The sequence below is a fragment of the Micromesistius poutassou genome, assembly GCF_964030765.1.
Source record: "Micromesistius poutassou genome assembly, chromosome: 23".
NCBI classification, from domain to species: domain Eukaryota; kingdom Metazoa; phylum Chordata; class Actinopteri; order Gadiformes; family Gadidae; genus Micromesistius; species Micromesistius poutassou.
Window position 1 is genome coordinate 6386035 of NC_140293.1, and position 14672 is coordinate 6400706.

General features: G+C 45.8%; 1 protein-coding gene across 4 annotated transcripts in view; it reads left to right on the plus strand.

The window, feature by feature from the left end:
• ptprda (protein tyrosine phosphatase receptor type Da) overlaps positions 1 to 14672 on the plus strand; it is a 98610-nt gene that overhangs the window by 25667 nt on the left and 58271 nt on the right. For all 4 annotated transcript variants that reach the window (XM_084487179.1, XM_084487180.1, XM_084487181.1 and 1 more), the window contains exons 3-4: positions 3618 to 3763; positions 6399 to 6540. In XM_084487179.1, coding sequence (XP_084343305.1) covers positions 3618 to 3763; positions 6399 to 6540 — 288 coding nt within the window. The remainder of the gene's footprint in view (positions 1 to 3617; positions 3764 to 6398; positions 6541 to 14672) is intronic.

A 14672-nucleotide genomic window follows, 5' to 3' on the forward strand; every position in this document is an offset into this window, starting at 1 on the left:
AAGTGATATGCAGGTTTAAAAAGAGAGTGGGGTGGGGGGGGGGGGGGTGAGGGTGGGGGGGAGAGGGGGTTATAAAATGTCAAATGAGGTTAATGGTATCTCTAAAGGGTTTTTTCCTACCGACCGTATGCAGGCAAAACCGACTTGGGTATTTGTCAGACTGTCAACCAAAGTGTTAGGATTAATTATCTCACGCCACAACCCCACCTCACCCCGCCGGCTTGAGATTCAGAGAGGAAACGGGCCCTTTCATGCAAATGAAATTGAATGTCAGTCAGTGTAATTGTGACGACCGGGGGCCCGGGCAGGACTGCTGTCTGTGTGAGAATAGACGGTTCACAGGGAAACTTGGTTTATTAATGTTTCTGTCTTTGGCTTTCCTTTGATAAACCGCTCTTGTGAGGCAAATCAAACTTAAGTCTGTGGCAGGGTCCCTGGGTGTCTTGAAATGTGCTACCCTCTCACACATGCACACACACACACACACACACACACACACACACACACACACACACACACACACACACACACACACACACACACACGCACGCGCGCACACATGTGCACACACGCACACACACACGTGCACAGACGCACACACATACACACACACACGCACACAAAGGCATGTATGCGCACACACACATGCATAGACACACCCACACATCAGTATTAATTATGTTTTGAAGAAGGGTATTTAAATTAGGATTCCTAGCATCGGGTGAATATCCTACAAACTGCTAATGGATGCAGTTATGCAGGGAATGGACATTCTTTCCATGAGAATACGAAGAAAAACAAAAAACTGAACAAGATACCATAACATGGGCCTCTAGAGTTCAGAAACCCTTATGGTCCACGTTCCTAGACTGCTCTCCGAGAGTCTCTACCAAAAAATACACGTGAGGGAGGAGGAGGAGGAGGAGAAAGAAGAGGAGGCAGTGGTGGGGGCTGCGTGTGAAATGGCTCTCAGGTTCCCAGCTAACGTTGAGGTATCATGTTCCCAGGGAGGCAGAAGCAGCTGATCTTCTCAAGCTGGCTAGGGAGTAAAGCTCAGAAGTGAAGGCCCCCTCAGTGCAGAACCATCCGTTACATTGCACCCCCACCCTCTGATTAATGGGATTCCTGGATGGTGATTGTTTATTTGAAGTATTTGACGGCAAATACTTTTTATTTTCTGTTTTTGTTTTCGAAGCTATGCTTCGATATGTAGTGATTACAAATAATGTTATTCTAGCAATGATTTGTACTCAGTTTAAACACTTTTTAAATACCTGTGGTTTCCAACCACAGGTAGTTTATGATTTATTCAAAGGCTTCTCTCTTATTTTTAAGTGATGCTATAGCCCATATCAATGTCAAAAAATTGACCAAACAATAGATGGGGTAAACAAAAGATTATGTATACTTATGCACCATTATTGCAAAGGGTGCATGGCTGCAAAATGTAGCAGAGCCTTAAGAAAACTGTCAAAATAATCCATATTAATTTGCTGTTAAATGTAGTTTGAGGCTATCCACTGTCGTGTCTTGCCAGAATTATGTTGCTGGCATAATAATTCATGTACTATTTAGCTGGACCTCATGAAAGTAAAATCATGCAAATGTTAAAGTTACACAACTTTTTTTTCAATATAGTTGCAAGCTCTTTCAATCGCGATTCCCATTGCATTGCAAATGGGACATTTTTCACGAACATGACATCCCTGACGATATGCAAAAGCCCTCCCCCCAAAAAACAACGATGTAGCGCCTCATAAACAAATGGCCTGAAGGAAGTTCGCCCCTAATGGCGCATAAGCGAGCAATGTGTCAATTGTTTATAGACGAGAAAGCACAAAATAAGCAGCCGTCTTCAACATGCAGACAGTCACACACCAACTTGTGTGTGTGTGTGTGTGTGTGTGTGTGTGTGTGTGTGTGTGTGTGTGTGTGTGTGTGTGTGTGTGTGTGTGTGTGTGTGTGTGTGGTGTGTGTGTGTGTGTGTGGGATATCAGTCGGCGTGTCTGTGAAAACACCATTATCATCATGTCATGCCTCAATCACTCCCTGTTGTGAGCCCACCTTCGCCCCACTGCCACCTCCTCCCATCCCTCTCCCACAGCTCCCATCCCCCCCCCCCCCCCCCCGCCTTACCCCCTGGTGATCTCCCGTACCTGTCATAGCAGTCTATCACCAGCGCCGTAAGACGGCACACCGAGTACATAATGGATAAACGGCCCCAGGGTGGGGGAGAGATGGAGGGAGGGAGAGGGAGAGAGAGAGAGGGGGAGAGAGGAAGGGTAGGGAGAGACAGAGGGAGAGAGAAAACAACAGTCCCCAATGGCATTTCAATTACCCATCAGTCCCCTCTTGGCAGGGTTCCAATTTGTGCCATTTTCCTCAGCCAAGTCAATGAGATACGGTCCAAATGCAGATATAATGGCGCTTTTCTGTTCTTTTTCCTTTCTTCTATCCCTTTTTTTTCCTTTCTTTGTGTGGTACACAAATTACCCCGTGTGGGCACTGTTGCGCACCTGTCAGCTTTCTCGTGTTGCGTTCTGTGTGTACCGTGTGTACGTGCGTGTGTGTGTGTGTGTACTCTACGCGGTTGTGCGTGCGTGTGTGTGTCTGTGAGCATACCGTGGGGTGCTCTGTGATTTCCCAGACTCATTTGCCCGGCAGAGGCCCAGCTGTTGGCCTGTTTATCTGTCCGCCCTTTTGATTGCGGACCACATATCTTATGTCACCTCTCCGCAAACCCTGCAGGTTAATCTGTCCCCTAACGCTTGCTGCCGTGCTGCTGGGCAGCAGCGCAGTCTGGTGGGGGGGGGGGGGTGGGCTCTGTATCGTGTACACGGGCACGCACGATACCTCACACGAGGAGGGTTGCACCGAGAGGAACCACAAACACACACACACACACACACTGATGAGGTGGATGTCCTCGTGCGAGTGTGGGCCCCTAATGGCCGGCTCAAGTGATTGATCAGAGGAAGATTGTCTCCCGATGCTCCATATCATGCCAAAAATAAATTGACAGTAATAGATTTCACATGGCGAGGGGGAGGGGGTATCAGTTGTTTCTGAGTCAGCTGACCGTCCTTGTCCCTCACACCCTATTTTTCTGCCGTTGAAACGACGGCGTCCTGGATCGTCGCCATAACGACGTGATTCACAGGTCCTTAAAGGGCCGTTATCTCCCTTGAGGGTGAATACTTCCTTCTGATGAGCGGTGGGTTCTGTGCCGCTCTGATCCCAAGTCAGTCAAACGCATATTAACACACATCACAGGCACTTTACATTCACACCTGCACTTTGTCATATTTCTGCATGGTGATCTTTTGCTCCATTGGATTTCAACGTGTTTGTTTGATATCCCTGGTTGGCCTAATGTGTGGATGGGTTTCATTGTTAGATTTTGAGCTGATGCTCATCGTTTTCCCACTGCCGTCCAAACACTGACACTGGATGACCTCAGCAGCAAAGAATCTCAGCAGAGGCAGCAGAGAAATTGCATCCACGACTCCTGATGGTTACCATTCTCTCTAACCCTTTTGCTGTTTTCTTCCCCTCCTCTCTCTCTCTCTCTCTCTCTCTCTCTCTCTCTCTCTCTCTCTCTCTCTCTCTCTCCTCAGCACCACCAAAGTTCCTCAGAACCCCCAATGACCAAACGGGCGTGCAAGGGGGCGTGGCCTCCTTCATATGCCAAGCGACGGGCGACCCACGACCCAAGATCGTGTGGAACAAGAAGGGGAAGAAAGTCAGCAACCAGAGATTTGAGGTATTAGGTCTATTGTTCTGATGTAAAATGCTCGACAAAATTAGCATGCCTCCCCCTCCCCTGCACCGCTTATGGCCGCGCATCTCGCTCCACGCTGCCATACATCCACAGACATGACTCCCTCCTGCCTGCCTGCTTGCCTTCCCCCTACCGCCGCACAATAGCAGAGCCCTGTTAATCACCTTGGGTCAGGCAGTTATTGGACATGAATGTTTTTTTTTCAAAGCTATGGCAGGCGATTTGTTTGCAAATGTAGGCAAAAATATTTGCAAACGATTCAATCAGCAATCAAAAAATGTATTAATTTAATTAATGAATTATATGCTCTGATATATATTTTTTAACATCCTGTATCTGCTGGTGTAGCAGGTCTGTAATAATTAAATCCGGCCTTAATTAAACTATGGGACGGCCTGCCTGTCTGTGTGCACTCTGCTTCTGTACTCATGGCGCATGACAGGAGTCTTCCAGAAGGCTAGGCAGACCTGATGCTAAGGCTAGCGAGCTAGTCACGTGTTTAGCGGGAGTAGCCTTCAGAGGGAAGGCCTGAAGGGACCTTTTCGGTTGGATACATTCAGAAGCTAGCTTACTCTGGCTGCTTCCCCTAAATTGCTTAGCATAGCTTTAATGAAAAAAAATATCTGATGAATGTGAACATAATAATGAAAAGAAAGTAAGTAATTGAGGGAGAAGGGGTCTAGCAACAAGTAACAAACTGTGGTGTGACTCAGATAGCCACGTTAGCATCACGCCACTGCATTAGCTAGCCTTATACAAATTGAGAGTGTGTCGAGGCAGGGTGCTACATGCTGCAGGCCCAATGCCTTGCTCAAGGGTAGATTTCTGCTCTGCTGCATGTGTGCATTCAACACCCCCCCTTAAAACGATCCATCTTCATAGCAACAACACTGATGAGATTTAAACCCCTTCATCGGACTATCACAAAGTCCTACACAATCTATGCGGGGGGGGGACAGAATCAAACGGAGTCCGCCCGCTATGGCACTTTAGCAGAGACTCGGCGGAGCTCGGAGGCCATGCTCGGTGTCTCTCTCTCCGCTCCGTCTCGCGTCCGCATAAATCTAATCTGATCAGGGTTGGTTCTGTCCGCCTGGCTCCACACGCTGAGTGCTGACACGGGCAGTATTTCCCCGCCTCGTGCCGGGCCCCCTCGCAGGGCCCAGCAGATGGTTGGCCCTCATGCCCATTGATACCTGGGTTTCCGCCTCATCTCACCTCACGGAAAGGCTATGCACTATTAAAAAATATGAGTTGCCGCAACTTCCCCCTTGTTCATTTTGCTCTCGCAAATTCACCGTAGATGTTAAGATGCTTTTTGGAGGGTTTTCTTTTTTGTGTTTTTTCCATTACTTGCCATTGGCTTGAATGCCAAACACAGCTTGGCTCATGAAATGTTGAAGTACAGTGTCTTCTAAATAGATGCTGATATATTATATTTATACATTGTGAAATGGAAGGCCTCTGTGTGTGTGTGTGTGTGTGTGTGTGTGTGTGTGTGTGTGTGTGTGTGTGTGTGTGTGAGAGATAGAGAGAAAGACGGAGATAGACAGAGAGAGAGAGAGAGAGAGAGAGAAAGAGAGAGAGAGAGAGAGAGAGAGAGAGAGAGAGATTGTGTGTGTGTATGCATGATGCAGTGGTCTTCAGGGGTCCTTGATTTGAAATGTGCCTTGAACTGCTTAAAAAAAAGACATTGAATTATGACACAGGGCTTTCTAAAAACCAGTGAGTATACGACATGTAGCATGCAAAAGATAGCTGTCCCAGCTACGACAGACACCTGTTTGTGAGCATCCTCTGTTGTCGTCTGTCCAATAGTCTTGGTCCTGTCTCTCGTGACACACGATATCACCCCATGTTACCGGACATTTCCGTGCTCAGGCGTTACAGCAGGCCACGTTTCTAAGTGTTTGTGCTTGTGTCTGTTCCATCGACTCTCTTCCATGTGCTGCATTATCTAAAAAGGGATAGAACGTGAACTTTAAGAGTGGGCAATTTTCTTGAAAGCAAGCTGCAATCTATTCTGTATCCTGGTGTAACATGTTCTTTTCAGAACTCCAACCTTTCCCATTCTTAAAGTTTGCTTTGGCTTTGCCATATCAATGCACAGACTACAATAAAATATAATTTATTTATTATGTATAATATATATCTTATATTTGTTTTCAGATTATTTTGTTACACAGGACCTAAGACTTTAGAAAAATAGTACCTTTAAGAATAAATCATTAATATTGCCAAAAAATATTTATCAGCCACTAAATGTTCCATAATACTCACCTTTAAGCCACTCAAAGCCCTGTTTACCTAACCCCTGACATCGTCCACAATAATCTATGTTTAATCACATCTGTCAGGCTCAAAAACCAAAGCACTACTTTGTGTCAGTCCCCATCAGTGTTGTTAAGCCAAACTGTCTTTCTGTGTGTGTGTGTGTGTGTGTGTGTGTGTGTGTGTGTGTGTGTGTGTGTGTGTGTGTGTGTGTGTGTGTGTGTGTGTGTCTATGTGTGTGTGTCACCGTCTGTGTGCGTCTCATCCTGTCCTGTCCGGGGTCCGTCGTCTGTCCGTGCAGGAAACAAAAAACGCCTTTAACATATCTCGTCTGTCGCACATGCAGGTGATCGAGTTTGACGATGGCTCCGGCTCCGTGCTCAGAATTCAGCCGCTGCGCACCCCCAGGGACGAGGCCATCTACGAGTGTGTGGCCTCCAACAGTGTGGGGGAGGCCAGCGCCACCACCAGGCTCACCGTTTTACGGGGTAAGTTCCTTCCCATGGCACAATCATGGCCCAGGTAATGACCGGCACACCCTCCCCAGCACGCTTTAGCAGGTAGTGTGGCTGCAGACACTAATCAAGGTTTAGCCGGAGAGTGAGTTGGTGAGTCGTGTTTACTTGTTTCCCACTGGCTCTCTCTGTCTCTGTCTCACCCTACGGCTCGCTCTCTCACAGTCCCTTTCTGTTTCTCTCTCGCACTCTTTCCCTTTTTCTATGTCTCTCTTTCTCCCTTCTGTTTCTCTCTCTGTCTCGGCCTCTCTCTCTCTCACACTGTCCTGTTCTCCCTCTCTCTCGTTCCCCTTCTGTTTCTCTCTGTCTCGTTCTCTCTCTCTCTCGCTCTTTCCTTTTCTCTGGTGGTTTCTCCTTCTCTGTCTCTTGCAGTCTTTCCTTTTTATCTTTGTCCCTTTCTCTGTCTCTTTCTCTCGCACTCTGTCAGTTTCTCTTTCTTTCCGTTTTTCTCTCTCTATCTCACACTTCATCCCCTATCTGTTTCTCTATCTCTCTTTGTTTCCCTCACTTTCTCTTTATCTCTCTCATTCCCTCTCTCTCTCTACTTTTTATTTTCATTTTGTATGCGCCTCATAGTCAAACCTAATTAGGGACACTGGCTGCACTTGGGTTGCGTATGCTAACATGATAAGATTTACTCCATTAGCGATTTACCCAAATAAGTTTCCATTTCTAAGTGAATTAAGTCTTCTGCATATCGATTTATGACACGATAATTAAGATGGCGGTTAAATTATGCAAATAGGCATACATTTATTGCGAGTGGAAGTGCAAGTAAAGTACAAAGGAGAAGAAGAAAAAGAAGAAGAAAGAAAAACAGAGCAATTTTATTCAAATCAGTCAGTTCTTCTCATCTCGCCACTTGAGCTCAGATGTCAAGTTGACCATGTGGAAAATAGTGTGGCAGGTTCCATTAAGATAAACACACACCTGCCCGTGTTTCACTTTAATGGTCTCCCAGTCACAGGTTGTCGCTGCTGCTTTCCACGTACCTTTTATTTCTCCTGGGACACGTGGCTGTCAAAAGCAAGTCCTGGGCGTGCTCTGAGCGCGCGCGTGTGTCTGTGTGTAACACAGCAGAGGGAAAAGGTCAGCTAATTTGTTTACTCGCATTGGAACTCGGCTGACATACAGCAAAGTCGGTCGGTGGCTACGCACTGATAATGAGCTCCTCTCACAAAGGAGGCTAAAAAGCCGTTGAGTTTGGTCTTGATTACACACAGACGCAGAATGTGGCAGACCCCCTGGAACAAAAAAAATAACCGCTGCGTAGTATCTCTCTAAAACACGACCGGGTTGGTGGTGAAAAGCGAAAATGGCATTTAACACACACACACACACACACACACACACACAATAAGAGGGCCTTGGGCAGTCTGAATAGCTTGCATTTGGTGCATCTATTATGCACCACAATTACACAACACGCCAAATGAGTTACTATTGAGTGGGGAGTTTCCCTCCTATAGAGAAAGAGCTGGCTCTGCGACCACACAACCCTCCTCTTCCTTATCTCTCCCAGGGAGCCGGCAATTGGGCCCCTTCAGATTGTGTCCAGGGGCCAACCCACAGAAAAATGTAGCACTCGTCCGTATGGATCCGGACCCTCTCCTGTGTGTGTTTGTTTGTGTGTGCACGTGTGTGTGTGTGTGTGTGTGTGTGTGTGTGTGATGGGAGAGGTTACACACAAAACCGTATCACCCTCTCTCTCCCTCTCTCTCCTACTCTGCTCCCCCCCTCCATCGATGTATTGGATTTGAGCAAAGCCCTATCAAGCCCTATAAACATGGGGAAGAACGATCCCTTGCCTCACCTCCCGTGTGAGGGAAAATCCATTTTATAGCCCATGCATGAGTGTGGATGCAACTGCCAGATTCTAAATCCTTAGTTTCAGCTTCTCTGCTGGTTATCAGGTTTTGTCTCTATAATGTATTATATAATCATCCTCTACCAACTGTTTTGTTCTGTGTACTATATTTGTGTATCATTTAGGCAACTGCTTGTCCCTGTCCTGTATTGATCTTAGCAGGGTTAGGCTGTCAGAGCACTGTGTTGCTGACCCCGGGCCTGACCCCGTTTATGGCTCTTTGACAGACCACAGTGTGTGTAACGTCTCCATTCTCCGTCTGCATGCCGTTTACAAGGCAACAATGAAATGGTATCGATCTCCTTCAATGGGCGATAAATGAATCCTGTAAGCCAGATATTTGAATTTATTTTATTATCTTCTCGATAGTATATAATGATATTGATGACATTGGAGACATCACAGAATAATACAAAATAATATTTTTATGCCTACTAAGTATGCACATATGTGCAGTAGATGTATGGATGGATACAGAAAGCCATTAAGAGAAAATGTCATGTTAATCCCCTTTTTACCTAATACACATTTAAGTGTTCATTTTGTACCATTTGTACTCCAATGGACTGTAGTCGTGAATGGCTAAGCATCTGCTAAGGGGGAAGCTGGCCGTAGGCTTGGTGTTAGATGCTTAATTCCATGAAGGGAAAAGCACATTGTAGTAATTGCCATGCTACGAGGAGAGGTGACAAATCCAAAAGTACTCAGGCATATTAGCATTCGGATGGACTCCAACTTGATGGGAAGCACCATTAGTAATGAACTTCTTCCCAGGCTCAGAGAAGCCATTTGCATGATGGGCGAAGCGCCAGGCGTAATGATGTTCAGAGTTAAATCCAGCCTACCAGTCAATGAGCGAGTAGCGGTCTGTCTCTCTATATATGTGTATGCACGTCTCTTAACTATGTATATATATATGACATGGCCTGAATCTTGTGTGTCTTTAAGTCATGGACATGGGGAGGATGAAAAAATATTGTAGCGTGATATTAGCCATGTCACAGAATAGGATCCAAACCGCGGCAACCAATGAATAATAATTTTTAGCTGTATATCTTTTTAATATTTTAAGGCATTGTAATGATATTTGAAGCTCATGGCTCCTCCATGACGGCGTTACACCAGCATCACATAATAGTCTCATCGGCCTCCTGTCATTATTTCTGTGAACCGCCGCTCCCTGTACACTCCTCGACGCAGATCGATGCCCATCATCCGTACGTCTCGGCGGAGCAGTTGGAAAAACAGGGAAGATCCAGTTTTAGCAGGGTGGAAACGAGTCAAGCGTGATTCCTCCATCCTTCTGGTAAGAGTGCTAACACCGTTGGCACGGTAACGGCGTCGGCACAGCCTCATTGTTCCCCAGTCTAAGACGGACATGAGGACAGGCAACCGTCGGTCAGAGATAATAACCAAGCTTTGTTGTAGGTCGTGTTTATGAACGTCGTGGTCCCTGCATGGCCCCCCCGGGGCTGCTGTACGTCACGTCTTGAACAGCGACGTCCTCTGGATAGTTTGGGGCCGGTCGGACGTAGAAACAAGTAACCATAAAAGACGGTCTTGTTTGAATACACCCTGGTTCCTAGTGAAATAACTGATTGTGTGTGTGTATATAAATAATATATAAAAGTGCTGTGTAAGCTGGCTGGGAATGTCAATGTGGTGCAGTGGGGGACAAGGCAGGTGGCCATTGTTAGATTATGGGGTTTGAGCTCAGTGGTTTGAAAAAGGCAGTTAAAGTGCTTGCGTCCAATTCTTCTGCACTCGACATGGATGGCAGCACCCGGCTTGTCATGGAAGGCTTTTATTTTTTAGCAGAATGAATGGATTTGAGGTTATTTTTTCGTTCAGAGGGTCTTTGGGTTTTCCCCCTTTGTGGTTTAGCTTGTATGTGGTGGGACTTTAACCTGTTTACAACCACTGATTATTATTTATACATCAGCCAATGAGATCATGACCCTTGGTATCATTTTTCAATCGAGTTAAGATTGTCTGATCGTCAATGAAGGCAATTATGTAAAAGGAAACAATGCACATGTTTTGTAATTAAAATAAATATTAATTAAATCTCCCCTCAAACAAAAACCTGTCACAAAAAAGTTTTTCAACAAAACCGCCCAACTAAATTAATAAACAAGTTAAATTCCGCACCTAATTAATCGTTTGAATCATCACAAATTAGCATTTGCACGGCACCCCTTGTATGTGTTGTAAGGAGGAAAAATAAATAAAGAAACAAATAAAGAAAGAAAGAAAGAAAGATCTGACTAACAAGATGGATGTGAGGCTTACCGCTCTGATAGGAAATGTGAAAACATCTGCCTGGGCCACAAAAGGATCAGGATTACCGCTTGAACATGATGGATAAGGTAGAGCGCGTCCATGTTGCCAAGGTGATTTCACAGATGTAAACACAGCCCAGTATATTCATCATTATCCGATTCAGAGTTTCTGTGCTCCGCATTACGCTCGGTGCTGTTATGAATTTGGAGACCTTGGACCTCATTAATGGCGAGGCAATTAGGTGGTTAGTGGTTTGGATTTTTTTTCGGTTCGAATTTTCCCCAGCTCAGGCCTGGTTAGTAGTTACTTCACCTCCGGGAATGTCAACGTGGGAATTCAAAGAACCATCATATGATTTTATGACTTATTCATATTTTTATTTTCAATTATTGATGTTTGTAGTTCCTATGCTTACAGATGTATATAACCTTCAGTAAAGCAAAATAGTTTTAGCACTCAGATAATTTAATCATCAATTATGGAGCTGCTGTAGTTTGACCTAGCAGGACTCATGCTTTTTCTATTTGACTAACTATGTCAGAGACACACACTCCTGAAATGAGCACTGGAGAGAGGGAGAGAGGGAGAGAGAGCGAGGGAGGGAGGGAAGGAGGGAAAGAGAGAGAGAGGGAGAATGAGAGGGAGGGAAAGAGAGATTGAGAGAGAGGGAAGGAGAGAGAGGGAGGGCGAGAGAGAGGGCGAGAGGGAGACAGGGGGAGAGGGTGAGGGAGACAGGGAGAGACTGAAAGAAGGAGAGAGAGTCTTTGATCTCGGCCTGGCCCAAAAGTCATTTTCTACCAGATGAATCGGGCCCTTCACAGTCATCCCTAATGTCTCTAATGATGCTCTGGAGAAACTCCTCAAACCCTGCAAAGGGTAGCCGCTAATTAAAACTAAACAACCCTCAGACTGGAACTGAAAATCAAAAAAAAATAAAAAGTCATATCTGCCGGGAGTTTTTTTGTTGGTTGTGGGAGCCAGTAATGATTTATCTATATGCTGGCACGCGTCATCCAGCACCGATGGCTCCCAATGCATCATTAGATGGTTTATGACCGCGATGGGGGACGAACGAGAGGACGGGGGAAACTCACTTGTTCAAAGTCAACACGACGCTAAACTATTTCCATCAGGCGGCGGCAACGCCGGCCGCTGGCTGAGGGGCCGGCCTCAGCCCTGTCACTTCTGAAGGGACGGGGAGCGTCCGGAAGGGGAATAGGATTCTCGGGAGTACGAGAACTCCCTTTGACTTGATGAATGTTCTTCAGACAATCCTTCTGACACATGTATCCTTAACCTGTAAACTTGACCTATGAAAACACATGTTTTCATAGGTTAAGGTTACAGGTTATATATTTCTGACTAGTATTTGATTGACATATTATGTAAATTTAATACTAATCAGAAGTACAACATATTATAAATAATAATTATATAATATATTAATATAATTGTTTTTTTTGGATTGTGTTTTTAAAGAGAATGGTTCTCCTTGTACCTTTGTTAGTTTAAATATCTTTGACATCCATATTTGGAGAAAAAGATGCTTGTATTGTCAAAGTAAGGCAATATATACTATTGATGCAAATTCTAACCAACAGTAAAGGGTTTGCACAGTTCAAAGCAATATATTTAAGTTTGGCATATTGATGTTGGTTTCTCTACCTGATGGAAACCCTCAATTGATCTCAGACACTCCCCATACCCACCGCCCCTGGCTCTACAGGTGCACAGGTAACTTCTGCTCCACATTTGACTGATATATGTGGGGCCAAAGTAAGATTGGTGGAGCTTGTCCTATGTGAGCAAAATAAACCACATTTGAGGCTTCGCATTCGAGGCGGTTTCAAGCAGTTGAAGTTATTGACTTGTGTTTGTGCTAGAATAATATCCACTGTTCTTTTTTTGCTCAGATAATACCTTCATATCTACTCTGATGTCTGCAGACTATCTCTATGGGGGTGTGTTTGAGTGTGATCATGAATGTGTGTGTGTGTGTGTGTGTGTTAGCGATTATGAATGTGTGTGATCATGAATGTGTGTGTGTGTGTGTGTGTGATCATGAATGTGTGTGTCTGTGTGATCATGAATGTGTGTGTCTGTGTGATCATGAATGTGTCTGTGTGATCGTGAAAGCAGGAGTAGTCTGATCTTGTACGTATCCCGGGGCTTAAGGATGAACTAATGATGAATGTGCCGCCTGTCCCATTTCAAAAGCCTTGATTCCACAATGGCAGCCGTTCTATGGAGTCACGTTGAGAGCAGCCCTCGCAGGCGAATCCCAACAGGTCAAACATGCGTTGAAAAAACATGGATTGAAACCTGTTGGAAAAATGGATTGAAACCCAAAAGCGCTCAGATTAAGTACCTTTCCCCACAGTGGGTTCACTCAATGTGTTTAGGCGATAGGTGAATAGTTGGGCGGTGTAATGAGGTGTGTGAGCGCGAGTGTGTTTGTGTGGGGAGGGCCACAGCAGGCCTATTGCTAGTTTTTTTATAATCGCTCTCCATGGTCAACTTGCTTCAGAAGTCCAGATGTGGGTTGATGGATTTATTATTTTGTGTTTTATTGATACATATTTTTAAGGGGAGCCACTCATGGAGGAAAAGCAGGACATACGTGTTGACACTTATCTTAGTGCGGTGACTCAGCACTTGAAGGGGTTTGTCAAAGCATTATGCGCCCTGCACCTCAAACAATAACACCAGAGAACAGGAAACAATGCTGCGAGCAGACAAAACGATAAGGACACATCACTGCTATAATTATATGCATTTTTCCCTTTTTTCATCTACATCATTTTTTTTTTTCATTTGTCTCTTTTTTTTTTCTTTCGGCCACAAATTAACGAGCGACTGTTCCTCAAAGTAAATGGAATCATCGCTCAAGGTAACAAGCAGCAAATGGAATATGCAAAGAGGCGAGGCACGGAGAGACAAAAGGAGGATAGAAAGGATGTGTGTGTGCGTGTGTGTGTGTGTGTGAGAGGCAGGCGGGGGGGACGTAAAAAGAAGACAAATCGAGGAAGCATTTCACTAGCGAAGCGATTGTTAAGTAATTTTCCAGTAGAAAGCGAATGGATACGGTGCAGATGTGGGGTGGGCAGGCACCGTGCAGGAGTGGTGTGAGAACGTCAGAACGCTGTCAGGAGCACCGATGGAAGACATCATTGTTCTGGGCGGGGGGACACGAGGCGTATGGGAAGTGATTGTGGCACGCCATCTTGCTTGTTCTCTCTCTCGTTAACTCTCTCTCTCTCTCTCTCTCTCTCTCTCTCTCTCTCTCTCTCTCTCTCTCTCTCTCTCTCTCTCTCTCTCTCCTTCTGTCTTATTCTCTCTCTCTCTGTCTTTCTCTACCTCTCACTCTCTCTCTTTACCTCGACCCAACATTCCCTCTGAGTATAATATAGCTAAGCTGTTCACGTGCATCAATGTCCTCAATGGGTTGCCTTGCGACTTGCCCAGTCAGGCCCCCCCCCCCCCCCCCCCCCCCACACCCCCTCCTCTTCCTGCCCCATCCTCCCTTCCTGCTCCATCTCTCCCTTTCTTCTCCCTCTTTAGCCGTCCATTTAAACACCAGCCCCAGAGGCCGGGCAGCTACTCAGGCTTTCATTCATTCTCCCTCTCTTTTCTCTTTGCAAAAAGACTATGGCGTGTGCGTGTGTGTGTGTCATTGTGTGTGTGTGTGTGTGTGTGTGTGTGTGTTTCTGTCAGTGTGTGTGTGGGTTGGGGGGGGGTTCATAGTTATTATGACTGGCGTGCGACAACATAGAGAGAGTAGCGCCGTCTCTCGGCCACACGCGACCCCCCACCCGGCTGACGCAACGGGCCCAAAGCGCCGATGGTGTCTGTGAAACATCCGCTCCGTCGGGTACGACGGGGTAGGGTTGGTGGGGGGTTTTTGGTGTTGACCGACATTGTTGGGGTGTTTGAGGTAGTTTGAGGTTCCCCTGGG